This window comes from Trachurus japonicus, chromosome 1 (assembly GCF_045865225.1).
Source record: "Trachurus japonicus isolate A0001 chromosome 1, Traja_1.0".
NCBI classification, from domain to species: domain Eukaryota; kingdom Metazoa; phylum Chordata; class Actinopteri; order Carangiformes; family Carangidae; genus Trachurus; species Trachurus japonicus.
The window spans coordinates 20,573,140-20,588,636 of NC_140907.1; the positions used below are offsets into that span (position 1 = coordinate 20,573,140).

The 15,497-nt window shown below is 43.0% G+C and overlaps 1 protein-coding gene across 4 annotated transcripts in view; it reads right to left on the bottom strand.

The window, feature by feature from the left end:
• The window catches only part of LOC146991840 (glutamate receptor 2-like), a 45,514-nt gene that overhangs the window by 18,902 nt on the left and 11,115 nt on the right, over window positions 1-15,497 (bottom strand). For all 4 annotated transcript variants that reach the window (XM_085779604.1, XM_085779614.1, XM_085779595.1 and 1 more), the window contains exons 3-16: window positions 13,243-13,482; window positions 12,115-12,236; window positions 11,948-12,022; window positions 8,571-8,624; window positions 7,809-7,967; window positions 6,836-7,003; window positions 6,364-6,468; window positions 6,139-6,246; window positions 5,601-5,664; window positions 4,936-5,078; window positions 3,942-4,157; window positions 3,156-3,310; window positions 2,125-2,323; window positions 774-1,021 (exon numbers count right to left, since the gene is read on the bottom strand). In XM_085779604.1, the coding sequence (XP_085635730.1) occupies window positions 774-1,021; window positions 2,125-2,323; window positions 3,156-3,310; window positions 3,942-4,157; window positions 4,936-5,078; window positions 5,601-5,664; window positions 6,139-6,246; window positions 6,364-6,468; window positions 6,836-7,003; window positions 7,809-7,967; window positions 8,571-8,624; window positions 11,948-12,022; window positions 12,115-12,236; window positions 13,243-13,482 (2,056 nt within the window). The remainder of the gene's footprint in view (window positions 1-773; window positions 1,022-2,124; window positions 2,324-3,155; window positions 3,311-3,941; window positions 4,158-4,935; window positions 5,079-5,600; window positions 5,665-6,138; window positions 6,247-6,363; window positions 6,469-6,835; window positions 7,004-7,808; window positions 7,968-8,570; window positions 8,625-11,947; window positions 12,023-12,114; window positions 12,237-13,242; window positions 13,483-15,497) is intronic.

Sequence of the window (15,497 nt, forward strand, 5' to 3'; positions counted from 1 at the left end):
GATGGAAAACAAGTGTAGAAACACGCACACACACACACACACACACACACACGCACGCACACGCACGCACACACCAAGGCGTTCAGATCACAAACTCAAAGACACCACTCTCTTGATCCAGGTCTTGAAGAGCCAGCTCATCATCTCAACCTGCAGCCAGATTCTCCTCAGTGAAAACAGATGAGATCAGTTTGAATGGACATGGATCAAGCAGAAGTTGACTGACAATAAAGACCTGCAACCATTACTCCAACATCCCCTCCCCCAGTTGTCACGGCAACCACCGCTAGCCATTCGGTCAGAGGTGGTAGCCATGGTGAGAATATACAAACCGCGATGGTGACGTCATCAGGGTAGGTGGATTATTATAACAACGAGTAAGCCGCCATGCTCCATTCATCACACTCGCATACTGCAACACCCAACTGGCGCTAAGGCTTGGGACCAGATTACATCGCTCCCCATGGTGGGACACTTTGCAGAGCAGGGCCGCTATCTGAGCGCGGCCTCGGCTCATACACTGGCTGACGGCTACCCGACTGTGACATCAGGTGCTCAGCCAGTGTTTCTACTGATCGGGACCTCGGGGTGTTGTAGGTGTAGGGAGGGAGATTGTGAAGCAGGCCGCTGAAGGAGTGGCGCTGTCAGAGTTTAGAGTCGGAGAAATGAGCCAAGTCGATGGGGAGAGGGACAGTATGCTAGGCAGCAGGTTAGTAGTGTGAATGGTACATGGCAGTGCAGGTTGGCTGGCATTGTTATACTGATCCACCCACCTTAATGGGGATCCTTTGGGCGTGGCAATGCCGTAGCCCTTGGAGTCCAGGTTTCCTCCAACTTTCATGGTGTCGCAGGGTTTCCTCTGCTCGATGTACTCGTTCATGGTGGATTCCAGCAGGTAGGCGTACTTCCCTTTGGACTTCCTGACTCGCTGTACGCCCTCCGACGTCTTCTTGACAAATACAGAGGGTTCTGCTGACTTCATGTACTGCCACATCTTGTCAAATAAGGCGATTTTAGAGCGCTAAAAACAAAAAGACAGATGCACATCAGACGCTGTGATGTAGCGTGTACCCTGTCACACTCCAAGGCAGACTTTAAGCTGGAGCTTTCCTGTAAATCTGAGGAATAGTGGTGCAACAGCTTCCAGTCCATCTCTCCAATCAAGACAAAATATCCTTTTGATTGAGCAGCTGCAGCACCTCCTCCACCAGCCTTTACCTATTTGTCTGGTGCTTACGTTGAAGAAGAGCTGGACAGCGACAGTTTGTCAGCTCAGTGTTTGTTTATCGTCTTGACACTGCTTTTTTTTACAACTACTGTGTGTGAACTCTGACCTGTAGAGTTTAGACAGCTTTCTACCAAAGACAGTAAAAAAGCAAGACGGGTACTTTTCAGACTGTTTCCTGTATCTGCCGCCCTTTGAGGAGACCAGCAACAGGTCTGATCTGATTCCATTCACACTGAACAAGATCAAAAAGTGTTGGCAAGTTTCGCTCCGTAGTACAAAAATAAATATGGGGCCCATTTTCACAAGCCACAGACCCTCTGAACGGTCTGACATTTACGTGACATTTTTTTTCAGAGCCACAGATCAAAAGAAAATCACCTTTATTGGTGACCTGCTTCTGTCTCAGCAACAAAATCCTCCCATGACTTTTAAATTAAATCCAAAATAGAAACTAGTATTTCCCTGCTTAACAACACCAGCACTGTAATTATCATAGAACGGGGTATTATTCAGATGGATATGATCAATCAGACATTGAGCTTACATCATAAAAACAAGCTGCAAAATCAATCACAAAGTCAAACTGTATCGAGTGTTTAGACCTGAACAAACGGGCACAACCAGGTCCATTTAGGGGGCCGGTACTCTGTGAACCATTACATACCATTGCCACTCCCTGTAATGCAGCATCGTGTGTAAAGAGGAGTCTCTCCACAGCCCTAGTCCCAACACCAGACGAGGGATTATTCCTACAGGAGGCTTCCACTCTCTCTAAGCCCTGACGCGGTTCAGGAGCAACAGCTTTCTACCACACAACACAGCGTCTTGTCCTTTCATCTGCCTTCCTTCATCAGAAACCATCAACTTCATATGACCCAGCAGTCGTCCTTCCTTACCCTGAAAAACTCCTTGGTGGATCCAGAGTCCAGCGTGCCGTATGCGATCTCTGTCTGTTTGGCCAGGTCCTCAGCACTCTCGATGGGAGACACCATCCTCTCCACAGTCAGGAAGGCAGCCAGGTTGGCCGTGTATGACGAGATGATGATCAGAGTAAAGAACCACCACACACCCCCTACTATACGACCTGACAGGGACCTGGACACAAACACACACACACACACACACAGGCAAGAGTGAGCTGTTATTAAAGTATTTACTTGGTGAGCTCAGGTTTTTAAGGCCATAAGGCCCTTCATTTTAACAGTTGTACCGTAAAACTGAGCTGAAACACCGGATTTACATCAAACAGTGTAATCCTCTCTGTGTGACGACTATCTCTTGCTGACATATTACTTTCATTTCTGGTGCACAGTGAATATTAGTACGGGTTGTGGTGTAAAGGATCCATTTGTTGGAGCCTTTGTGGCCGAGGAAAATAAGACTGCATCTGAAGGGTGCTTTGAAATGCAACAGTCGGTCTTTAAATGCAGCCTTTGAAAAATGAGATCTGGATACAGCTCATATGTAGGTTAGGATAACACAAAGCTAGAATCCTCTCTGGCTTGTATAACTTCATACAATTCATTTCACTGCATCAACAACTTCACATTGTTTCCCCTGTTTGTTTTCCAGCTCCTCCTCCTCCTCATCATAAAGTTTATCCAGGTTCCTGCCAGGATCATGTTAGGGTGTCTGTCTACCTACTAAGGCTCAGGAGAAACAAATGAACTAAGAGTGGTTCAGTGAGGGTTAATGTATCCTGGAGAGACGCAGTCTAGCCCAGATAAACTGAGCTTTTCTTGCCTCTGTGTTTTGCATATGATGATGTTTTACTGCCTAGATGACATAACATTTAACAGTGACATGGACAATACTTATCTGTCACCGTCCTACAGGTGGATCCAGATGTACAACCTCACCTCTGACAGCGCTGTGAAGAAAATCTATGATTTACAGAAGACATATTAACTCCGTGTGTCATACCAACCTTGGGGAGATGTCACAACCTTGTCGCATGAAAGCGCCCAAAGAAAACCAGAGGGAATTAAAGATCCCAAACTCATTGGTGGACTCGGTTGTTAGGGGCAATGCTCCGTCCTCTGGCTCCTCTAAAGTCCACTCATAGGGGCTGAATCTGGATACCTACAGGATGATACTAGAATTTATTGGTTTCACTTTCCCTGTTGTACTGCACTTAGATGAAAACACGCAGTCTTACGATGGCTGTGAGGTGTTGATTGTCAAACAGATGAAGTATACAAGCAGGATTTTGTATTGACAAAAGCAAAAGTTGGAGCAAACCTACAGCAACGAGCCCAGATGTGTGAGACAGTGGATCAACCATTGCACAGACAGAGATTTTTTTTTTTGATAAAAGTGTGACCATAACTTTTTTTTTTAAGTGAGGCAGCTGTTGTCCTCTTGTACTGGTACAGCATACTGCAACTCAGTCTTTTAGTGGTACACAGTACAGGACCGTACCAGCCTACTTCCACCACTGAGGTTGTCTTAAAATAACTGTAAGTTGACAGTCCAAGTTCAGTCCTGACCTTGTTTTTGTGAAACAGCAATTTGACACAATTAAAAAGATACTGTCTGGTTCACACGCCCGTTAGCACAACTATATGTTATAACATATTGGGTGGACACTTATATTCAACCTGTGATCAATAAATCTGATTCCTTGGACATGGATCATATACAAATGTATGTACACAACACAGATGACAGCCATGGCGACAGTTAAGAATGAGACATAAAGAGACGCACTTACCAGAAAGAGTACAACACTAACTCCTATATAGGCAAAGACAATGCACATCCAGATTTCGTAGGCCAGCGGGTCCAGAAAGGAGAAGACGCCCGGTTTGGATTTCTGTGGTTTTTTGATCATGATGGAGATTCCCAGAGACATGAAGGGTTTGGAGAAATCAATCACCTCCTCACGTACAAGGGTGATCGTCAGAGGAGCGACTGCTATGTCAGCTTTCTGTTGGAGGGACACAAACAGAGGGAGAGGGTTGGATGTTGGTTTCCTCATGGACCTGAGTCAGCTTTGAAGAGGAGAGACAGACACACAGCAACCAGACAGCCTGTACTGAGGAGCTGATGTGTTTAAGTCTGTGTCAGTCTCCGCAGGTAACCAGCAGCTGCTCCACGCCGCTCTCACTCGTCACGAGTCATGTTCTCAGGGTCTGTGTTGTTGTTGTGACTGTTGTGTTTTCAGACTGAAACTGGCCAAGCAGAGTTTCTGAAAGTCTCTGAAATGTATAGAGGATGAAAGATTTCTGGAAACTCTGACAATATGATGTGATGTCACATTTCCTTACTGATTGCTAAAGTTTAAAAAATAAAAAACCCTATACTCTCTCTGTCTGTCACTCTGAGCCTCTTGGAGCGCTGTGCAGCTCTCACACACACACACACACACAGACCCTGTTAACATAATTAAATGATGTTCATTTAATTAATGATGAAAACTGACCATTGTCTCGCTGACTGTGTACCTGATTGAGACACGGAGCTAAAACAGTTCAGAAGACTAGATATAAAAGATGAAAATGGAGAAAAACAGTAATGGTGCTGTAGCCTCTGTTTCTATACCAGTGCTAACCTGCTGCTGCTGAGTCTAAGGCAGGTCACAGACTGACTACAGATCAGCGACTCACAGAAACCCACATCACACAACGTCAACTACACCCTTAAAGTGACGGTGCAGCTCAAATGGGATCAACCATGTTTCTGTGTGTGCGTGTTTTAAGTCTTACCCCGTACACCAGCTCTCCAACCATACCATTCCAGATCTTGGTCTCTGCATCTCTAGCTCCGTATTTGCCATCTCCCACAATCCTTAGCTGGTAGCGTATACCACAGTGCTTTGCAATCTCCGCAGCCAGGTCAACGCAGTAACCTTGAAAAACACACACACACACACACACACATTTTGAATGCTGCACTTAAAACAATGAGGATGTTCTGATTTCACTCACACAAATGGATTCTGATACTGTAGCAGTATATTATGTATACGACTGACCCTGTGTGGATGTGGTCTGGTGTTGTCAGCGTTGTGCGACTCAGGTTAAACTCTTTGTAAAACATGCAGAACTTGAACAGATATAGCATCTTTTGCAGTGGAGACATCTTAGGTTAAATCAGACCTTGCTCCAGTTAAAACCCTGACCCATTAGGTCTGCATTAGACATGAAAACAGTGTACAATTTACTATCACGATGACAGTGGCCAAAGGGATTATGATCACCGGTAGCATAATAGTGTTGCCATAATGTATTGAAAATGTTCAGAAAGTGATTCAATACATTTGCATAAATTTTATCAGCAGGTTCTTCGAGGAACTCTTGGGTATGTTGAAGACTTTTTTCATTTAAAGCATAAGGCAAGTATACACCGACCCACACACACATACACATACCTTCATAACGATCATTGTCTTGAAACAGTTCAGCATTTTTCTTCAGCATCACATAGGGGGCCTCCTACTCACACACACACACACACACACACACACACACGTAATAATTGGCAAGGGTGGATTACCGCTGTTGTTTCACACAGCAAGGTTATTCTAGGTTCAAATCCTGCATCTCTCTGTCCTGTTGCCAACTGGCACCGGCTGCCTGAATAAGCAGTAAAGCTAATAGATGGATATTTCTGGCTATACATGATGTTAACTCTCTCTCAGCTCTGTTGCTTTAGAAAAAAAAAGATATTAAAAAGATATAATAAGAGACTGAGTCCTGTCCAACATCAACTCCCATGTTATATAAATAAAAATAATAAGATTCTTAATTTAAATTATGTTATCACACAGCACAGGTTTATTGCAGTAGGCTAGAAAGAAATAGAGCTGCTCCTGTTTTAGCTCTGGCTTATTTCACTGTGACTGTTAAATTATTGGGTGTTTTTCTCTCACAGTGGTTGTCATGGAGACTAGTTCATGAATTTATTACCAGTATAGTTGTTACGATGACGGTCTTGTTTTCCATTCCCATGGTGTCGTTGGGGTACAGGTCGGACTTTGTCACCACCATCTTATCCACCTCATTCCAATAGCCAATCTATGAACACACACACACACACACATAGTTACACACAGCTACACACACACATAGTTACAGTACACACAGCTACACACACTGTCATGATACTGTTGATTAAAAAAAACAGGTCGTTACCTTCACAGGTCCGTTGTTCTTCAGCTCCATGACGGTCACTGAGTAGTTGACTCTCTTCCCATATTGGTCAAACTGAATGTTACCTGTTAAACCATCGACACGCACCTACACACCACACACACACCGAACACACACAGAACACACACACACAGAAATGCGCATGCATTAAAAATGTAAACAGAAATATTACACTGTAAATAAGACATGGACTGTGGAAACACCTGACCATTCATTGGGGGGGAGGGGCTGTGTTCATAAGGGGCTGTGTTAGTCTTCCTTTGAGACGCTGTGGCGACCTGCGTCAGGTCTGTGTGTATGTGTGTATGTGTGTGTGTGTGTATGTGTGTATGTGTGTGTGTGTGTGTGTGTGTGTGTATTGTTGTAAGTTGTGCTGAACATGGTCCATTGCTTCTGAGCTGATCGGTTGAATTCGGTGTGCTTTGTGCTCTCGTGGGGTCTAATCCGCGGGTACCTGTTTGAGGGCTCTCTCAATCTCCACCCCCTGCGCCCAGGGCACCGCCGGATTGGCAAGACAGTCCCCGTTGTTGCCACGGCGACTCATGTCTATCCTCTGCTTGTGAAGGAAGCGGAAGGCCTCGGTCATCACGTGGACGGCGTCGAAGGTGAGAGCCGAGGTATACTGAGACACGGACACAAACACATCGCCGCCTCAGTCAGACATGCTGCTGTGCCACACGGTGTGCTACACAGTCAGAGGTAAACAAGGTGAGGCAGCGTTTAGTTTCTATGCACCCACTATCTGGAACAAACTCCCAGAAACCTGCAGGTCTGCCAGACTTTAAATCAACATTGAAGACTTTCATGTTTGCTGACGCCTTTCATTAACTGCACTGTAACATTATTCTGTTATTTTATATCGTTCTGTCTCCCTTTCTGTTTTACTTCTTTTTATATCTGTTTTAATTCTTTCTCTTGTCTGTTTTTAAATAATGTTTGCTTTTTATGTTCTTATTTTGCTAATATGTAAAGCACCTTGAGTTGTCTTGTTGCGGAAATGTGCTATACAAATAAACTTGCCTTGCCTTGCCTTGCACTACACTGGCCTTTGTCAATATAATGTCATATTGTCTTCATAATATTGACCAGTGTTATCTCACTCCACAAAATGTCTTCATATTGTGCAGGCCTAGTGTGTACAGTAACATACAGTATGTACTGTATAAGGGCTTGTGCCACTGATGTGTCAGGCGGTGCCATGCAGTGATTATCCATCAGTTGTTCTCCAGCGTAATCTAACCTCAACACCCATATAAAATTGTCTGAAGAAGAAAAAGTACTAACTTTCACTTGAATAGTTTGTGAACTAAAATATTGTTCTTATATTCGACAGTCTGGGAGACCACTGTGACACCTTTAAGGGCAGCACGAATGCTGGTGGTCCTAGTGTTGAAGGAGGGGGTAACATTGATTAATCCAGATCTTACTCTGATCCGTGTGTCAGCTCCAGGGTACTCCTTCTCCTCCAGAGCCTCCCATCGCTGGTCAAACTTGGCCACTACAGGATCGTCAAAATCTACTATCTGAAACCCAGAGACATTTGCTCCACCGTACTGGATCTTGGAGAGGTCGCCATCTACAAAACCCTGAAACAACAAAAATAACAAGTTTTAATAGATATCCTCTGACCTTTTCTTCCAAACCAGCTGTGATCAAAAGAAAAGCATGATGGCATGAGATTCTTGATTCTTGGTTTGGCTAATTTATAGCAGCGGGTCTCTTGAGAATCCTATTTATATCCACGAAAAACAGTTAGTGCTAGAGAAAGCACCTCATGTACAACTGGGTGGATCTAGACAAACACAGCATGATCCACTTACTTATTTTATTTTATATTATTATAATTTTATTTTACCAGGCAGATTGCTTGAGATAAAATAAATCTCTTTTCCAAGCAAGCCTGGCCAAGAAGGCAGCAAACAAGATACATATACCCACAAAGAAGAAGGGACACATGATCATCGGAGAGAGAAAAGAAGAAAAAACAACAACAACAACAACAACAACAAAAAAACATAATACATTGAGTATTTTGACTTTTGGGCTGCCACCTGCATCAGTATCACTACTCACACCTTGCGCTGATTGGTCAATGATTGTAATCTGACACCTAATATAGTAATGTGCCATTGAACAATGCTGTCCTGTATACAACAGAAGTGTTGGGAGGTCGAGAGAGCATGACTCACCAGGTTGGCAATGATGTAGTGGTATCCCTTCACATGTCTGCCTATAGTGATCACCTGGTGGGAAAAAAGGACATGGTGTTAACAACGACCCCTGGAAATCACATGGCTGCTAATGAGCTGAAGAAACAAGCTGATAATTATAGTTGCTGCGCAGCGATGGGTCGGGTCCGGGCTACTTTTGGGCAAATTTAGGCAATTCTGAGCAACAAACAGGAGAATAGGAAGACAAGACAGTTGACCTTATAATGTTCAATTTGCACCAGTTGAGGACTGAACCCACAACCTCTGGAATCAAAGACCATTGTCTATCGCACTGAGCTAATTGACAAGTGGCATTCAACAGTCATTCACAAATTGAGTAAGCCATTCACTGTCGTGCAGGCAGATTTGACACCACAGTAAAAAGAAAAATCAGTTTTTGAGGTAAAATAATGATATGTATTTGTTAAACATCTACTGTGACTCTAAGATGTTAGGAGCCTTCGCACATGGTCCAGTCCAAGCTATTTGGATTTTTAAATTTAGAGGCTTGCTGTGATGCCACCATTAGGACAATTGTCTTGCGTTTCATGTTGAGGACATCTGACATTTTGATCTGTCGTCATCATCATCACCCTTGCTGGGTCTCGAACTCACAACCTCTGACACCAAGAACCAGCGCCTAACTCGCTCAGCTAATTGGCTGGTAGTGAGACCTGCTGTGTAGCTTCATTTATCGACTCAGGGAGTCAGTGCCCGGGCAGCTGTTGTCAAGGCAGATTTCGAAAATGGTCAAAATGTCAGAAATTCTGTTATCTTAACAGAAATCTGATAATACATGGGATCTGGCATGGGGTTGGACATTTCTGTAAGGTTTGGCGAGTTTTCACCCATGGGAAGTATGATTTCCTTGGAAGTAGAAAGAAGAAGATGACACTGGACCTTTGTGCAAAATTTAGTGAGCTTTCGCCCATGGTCCGGTTCAAGCTATTTGTTTTGTTTTTTTAATTTAGAGGCTTGCTGTGATCTGGCATTTTGATGTGTCATTATCATCATCACCCTTGCTGGGTCTTAAACCCACATCCCCTCGCACCACAAACCAGCGCTTAACTCAGTGAGCTAATTATCTGGAAGTGAGACATGGTGTGTGTCTTCTCAAATAGACTCAGGGAGTCGGTGTCCGGGCAGCAGTTGTAAAGCCAGATTTCAAAAATGGTCAAAATGTCAGAAATTTTAATATCTAAACAAAAATCTGATAATACATAAATTGCATCTACTGTAGACAGCATGGAAATGTTGGTGATTTGTTTTTAATAATAAGTGTTTTGCTTCACAAGAGAAAATGTGATGTTTAAAAATGTCACTCTTACATTGACTCCAGTTGTTCCCATGAGAGCAGAATTCAAAAGGACAGTCTGGAGATGCTCTGTAGCAAGTTTGGTGACAATTGAGCAAAAATTGTGGGAGGAGATACATTTTTAAGGTTTTAACGAGTGATGGACTTCAAAATTTGTATTGAGTTTAAGTGGACAAAAGTTTCAGCAGTATTGAGGCTACATTGTGGTGAAGTTTCAACACTGTAGCATGTACTGTTGATTTGGTAGAAATTTTTTTTTTTAAATTTAAACGCTTATTGTGCCCTCCCTAGGAGGGGGTGGGGGGCACATGTCCTTGGAGTTGAGTAAATCTGGCATGGGTCGGACGTTTCTGTAAAGTTTGATGAGTTTTCGCCCATGGGAAGTATGACTTCCTCGGAAGAAGAAGAAGAAGAAGAAGAAGAAGAAGAAGAAGAAGAAGTAGAAGAAAGAAGAAGAAGAATTCCTAGGATTTACAATAGTGTCCTGGCAGCTTAGCTGCCCGGACCCTAATTACACAGAATCAATAAATAGTGTAAGATTTGGCCAGAATCTCACCTTGAAGGATCTACATTAATATTGTGATGACCACCTACACCTCCATTATATTTTCCAGAGAGATCTACAGTACAGTAATGAGCATGCCTGCCAGCTAGCCCCAACCCATCCCGTGTTGCAATACCATGTTGTGAACAATGTCTAGTCTGCCTTCACTCAGACAGACGAATAGAAGAACAGCTTCCTCCAAAGTTTGAAAGCTAAGCTAGCAGCACTAGCATCACTGAAACACAGAGAATATGAAGCTGCTAGAAAGCATCCTTTTTTCCTTCCCAAAGTAGTGCTGCTGACAAGAAACCATGTTTTAATACAAAGACAATAAGCAATGGAGCAAAACCAAAAAGTAAAGAGTTGCAAGTTTTAGACTAGTGAATTATGTCAAATGTTGGTTCTTTAGTATAAAGTATCATTGGTGCAACTCATACTGACATGTTTGCATACATTTATGATATTGATGTTACTGACAGGCTCTGTTTTCAGTTCAAATGTGGTCTCAAATTCATCCTTAATGCGTTGTGGGTGTGTTAACACCTGCATTTAGGGCTGTGCACTTATGATCAGATCACCTGAGACAGATGTTAATATCAGGTCTTAAAGGCATCAGAACATCACCCTGTCTTTCACCAAATTACACCAGAAGACTCAGCTTCAGCTGTGGGGATAAACAGACGGGAGGATCTCAGAGCCGGGGACCAGGACTCATTCTTGGCAACTTCTAAGCACGCCATTGGCTAGGGAGCAACTCTCCATGAGTCAGAGAAGCTCAAATATTCCTCAAATGTTCCTAATATAGATCCTTTTAAGCCTTTCACTAACAATCCTCTGAGAGGATACTGGTATAGATTTAGTACACTGAGAGGTTTGAATTGCAGATATGATGTGCATCACTCACTGTTTTGTCTGTATAAATTTGCAATCTGCTCACAACCATCAGCATGACCTTTACAATCTTACAGACACAGACTAAACTGCAAGCCAGTCTGAAAGTCAAGTTGAAAACTGCATCTTAAACAGAAGAGAGGAAGACCTGGGACCAGATCTGAGAGGGTTAGAGTTTGTCAGCATCTCCAACCTGTTCCTACCTAAAAGGAGGACTGGTGAAAGGATAATGTCTTCATCTAAAATGTGCTGACACAGGAGGACCCCTGTGGTGATAGTGTTGTATTCTCAGATTTTGCAGGTTATTTAATGACAGAATAACATCTAGTTAAAAAGGCAAATGTGTAATAGAAAAGTGACAACAGCTGTGTGATGTTGCTGTTGTTGTGTTGCTAAAGAACCAAAATCAAATGTCCTCTAAAAGTGTACATGACTCAAAATATGTGAAATAAAGTAAAACTCAACATCTGCCAAAAATCATAATGCCCATTAGCCAACGCCACTCTGGCATAAGACTGATGCCTGGTGCATGCTGGGAGCATCATTTGTCCTGGAGACAGGTGGTAGTCTATCAGTAGCAACGGCGTTAATTAGACTGGAATTTACCTGCTCCATGATGTCTTTAACTTTATCTTGTTCACAGTCCAGGATGATGCGTCGCTCCTTACGGATCTCCAGGTCCTGAAACACGGATCTAACTGAGTTTAACTGGACTCAACACCACAGACCTGCAGCATGAATTACAGTTACAGTGACAGTGCAGATAATCGTACCTGAAACAGGGAGCGGTACGCTTCATCCTTTCTCTCATCTTTCAGGTTTCCTACATTTATAGCTGTGACCACCCACTTCTTTTCTGCTGCAGTGTCCAATATGACCTGAAGAGTAGAGAGACCTACACACATGCACACTCCAAATTAATGTTGTTTTTCTAAATGGTAACAGAGCAGAGGAAATGGTCACATTTTGGGTTTCTGATTTTCTGTCTGTGAGCGTGGGTGTTTTTCTGGAGTCAGTTGAAAACTTGCCTCAGGTGTCAAACTGCAACATTATATGTAGTGATAGTTCTTTTGCTCTTAACCATTAAACCAGTGACCTAAAAGCTGGCGACTGGAGATATGATAATGATCAATGCTGTGGCAGATTTCTCCACCATGTGAATCTCAGAGTAAAGGTCATTAAGTCAGCAACAAACAATAACCAATAGCAGATATGAACAGTGGATATTAGCTTGATCATGCAGCACAATATATGGGGAGCATCAATCTGGGAACAGTGAGGTCCTCTACTGGTCACTTTAGATAGCAATAACTGGGAAAGACCACGGAGTGTGTTGTTTAATTAAGTCTATTAATTCACACTAGACAGTTGCACTTTATACTGTAGAGTAGCCCGATCCTCTGGGCTTTTATTTTGATTATTTACCTTTCCCTCCGTGTCAGCTGACTACCTGTCTTCATTTTTTAATTCAGCAAGGAAATAGAGGGATTCACAAACAGCAGAACTGAACTGTCTCTTTGCTGTCTTCATTGATGTTTTTGATTTGTCAGGTCTGACAATAAATATATAAAAATGTTCTCAGTTAAAAATAAAAGGAATAAACTGCCTGGACACACGAACCAATCTAAACACTGGATCTGATTGGGAGACAATCTGCTCCAGAGCCACAGCCACCAAATCAAATCTAGAGGAGGCCTCCTGACAGTTTAAAGTAGGTCTCCAATTTGAGAACCACTTCTTAGAAACTGGCACAACTCAAGCTCTTTAGACAGACTTTGGTGCTCTGGTGTTGGTCTCTACACAAAACTAAATGTATTAGGTTTCATGACTCAGATCTTTGAAGAACAGGACCCTGTACTAATACCACAGGCTGTACCTGGGGACTGGTGAGGATTTATTACCTCTGTCACTGTCATACAAGTAGGCGAACTTCTCCCATTTGTAGTACTCGACTAGCGACACCAGCGGACCCTTGATGTCTGGCCTCATCTGAAGGACGAACTGATTCATCCCCTCCGCTGGAAAAGAAGGTGTGATGAAGGAGACGTGAAGCGTCTCACAAAAGGAGGTGATGGTGTTCACTGACTTCTTGTCGTAGAAGCCAAAGATGGCGTAGACACCTCGAGAGAACTGGGAACAGACTGGGAGGGGGAGGGGGAGAGAAAGAGAGAGAGAAGGGGTGAAACTCAGACAGAAAGCAAGAAACATGTCTCATGTAAAATCCTGACAGCTGACAAAGCAGGGACATCCCTCTGCTAACAAACCTGCAGCTCCGGATCAACAGAATCAAACGTGCAAGAGCTGCATGTTACAGATTATCACCATGGAGACATCTCACTCTTGATTTATCTCCCTGGGGAATTCACTTGCCCAGCAGCTGATCTTTAATAATAATTATCACAATAATAACCAATAACATAATAATAATAATCTCCTGATCTCCTGAACCTCTCTGTCCTGCAGCACAGTGAGATCGGATGTTGTCTGCTGCTGTAGCTGCCATGGTGGTGTGTGCAGAGGGTGGTTGGTGTTGTCTAAGATGTCCTGCATCTTACACTGCATGTTTCTCTCAACAACAGTCCTGAGTGAGCCAGTGTGTAAAACAGTACACTGGTCACTGAGTCCTGACTGATAGAACATGAGCAGTATTTCACTCCAGACGTCAGAGGACCTGAGCATCTTGAGGAATCAGAGCCAGCTCCGTCCCCTCTGATAGACGGCGCCTGTGTTCAGGGACCAGTCCAGTCTACTGTCCAGTAAATAAGAGCGCACCACCTCGGCGTCTTTCCCTCCCTCGTCTGCTGACTGACTGACCTCAGAAAGTCAGTGACCACACAGCGGTGCAGAAAAATTCATCTGAAACCAGGTCAGTAAAGGTAATGGCCCTTCAAGAGACTCTGGCTCTGTGTGGAATATGCACCTGTGGCCAGGACTCAGAGAGCGACACGGTGTGTGAGCGGAGCGTACAGGGATGTAGCCATACCCACGGTTAGTCATAGTGTTTAGAGCTGTTACGTTATTGTTTTCATTTTCATTTGAAATGGCCTTTAAATTTTTGAGCTGGGCTGGTTGAAACATGTCATGCACAATATGAAAGACAAAACAAATTATATAAGCATGAATAAGTACAGTGGGGAAGAGTATTGATCCCCTGCTGTTTTTGTAAGTTTGTTCCCCCACAAAGAAATGTTTATTTTAACAGAGAGAGACAGAATCTCAACAAAAGAAATCCAAAAATAATATCAACATATAAAGGTTATAAATTAAAATTAATTTACAAGTGTAATGAGGTCAAAAATCAGCAGGGGATCAAATACTGATTTTCTCCACTGTAAATACAGAAACAAACAGTAAAATGTCGAAATAAATGTAAAATACATTTATTTTGGTAATGACAAATTATTAATTTACACATTTTTCTGCATTTATTTATTCATGTGTTTTTACATTTCTGCTTTTTCTTTACTTCCTTCTTTCATGCTGACTTAGTTACTGCTTCAATATTTATCTTTGTAAGGCAGCCAACAGCACTGTACACTTAGGACGTTTCACTGGAAAGCCGCACTTCTCTTTGTGTCTGTTATATTTAGTTGTCCTACTTTAATGACCTTGTTCTATTCTCTAGAAATAAAACGTCCAGGTTCCTCTCTGTGGCTGAACTCTTATGTTCTTGTGCATTTTATCCTGCAATAGTGCTGACATAAACTCTGCTTCATTAGACACACCTGTTCAACTGCTCCTTAATACACAAATAGCCTGTATAGACGCTATAGACTGCAGCAACTCAATGCATTTAGGCATGTAGACGTGGTCAGCACAATCTGCTGAGGTTTAATCAGAGCATCCGAATGGAAAAGAGAGGTGGTGTAAGTGACTTTGAATGTGGCTCAGAAGCTGGTGGTGCTAGACAGGCTGGACAACGCATATAGGCTGAAGAAGGACGGGAAAATGTGTCCTGGTCTAGTGAATCTTGATTTCTGCTGTAGAATTTGGATGTAGAGTCAGAATTCGATTTGATTTTGAGTAAAGGTGTACGGCATTTGTTCTTGGCACACTTTGGTCTCAGTGTTGCCAGGTGTACGATAATTATCGTATTTGTACGATAATTCGGCCCTCTGTACGATGTACGATCAATAATCCCAAAAAGGGCCAAATG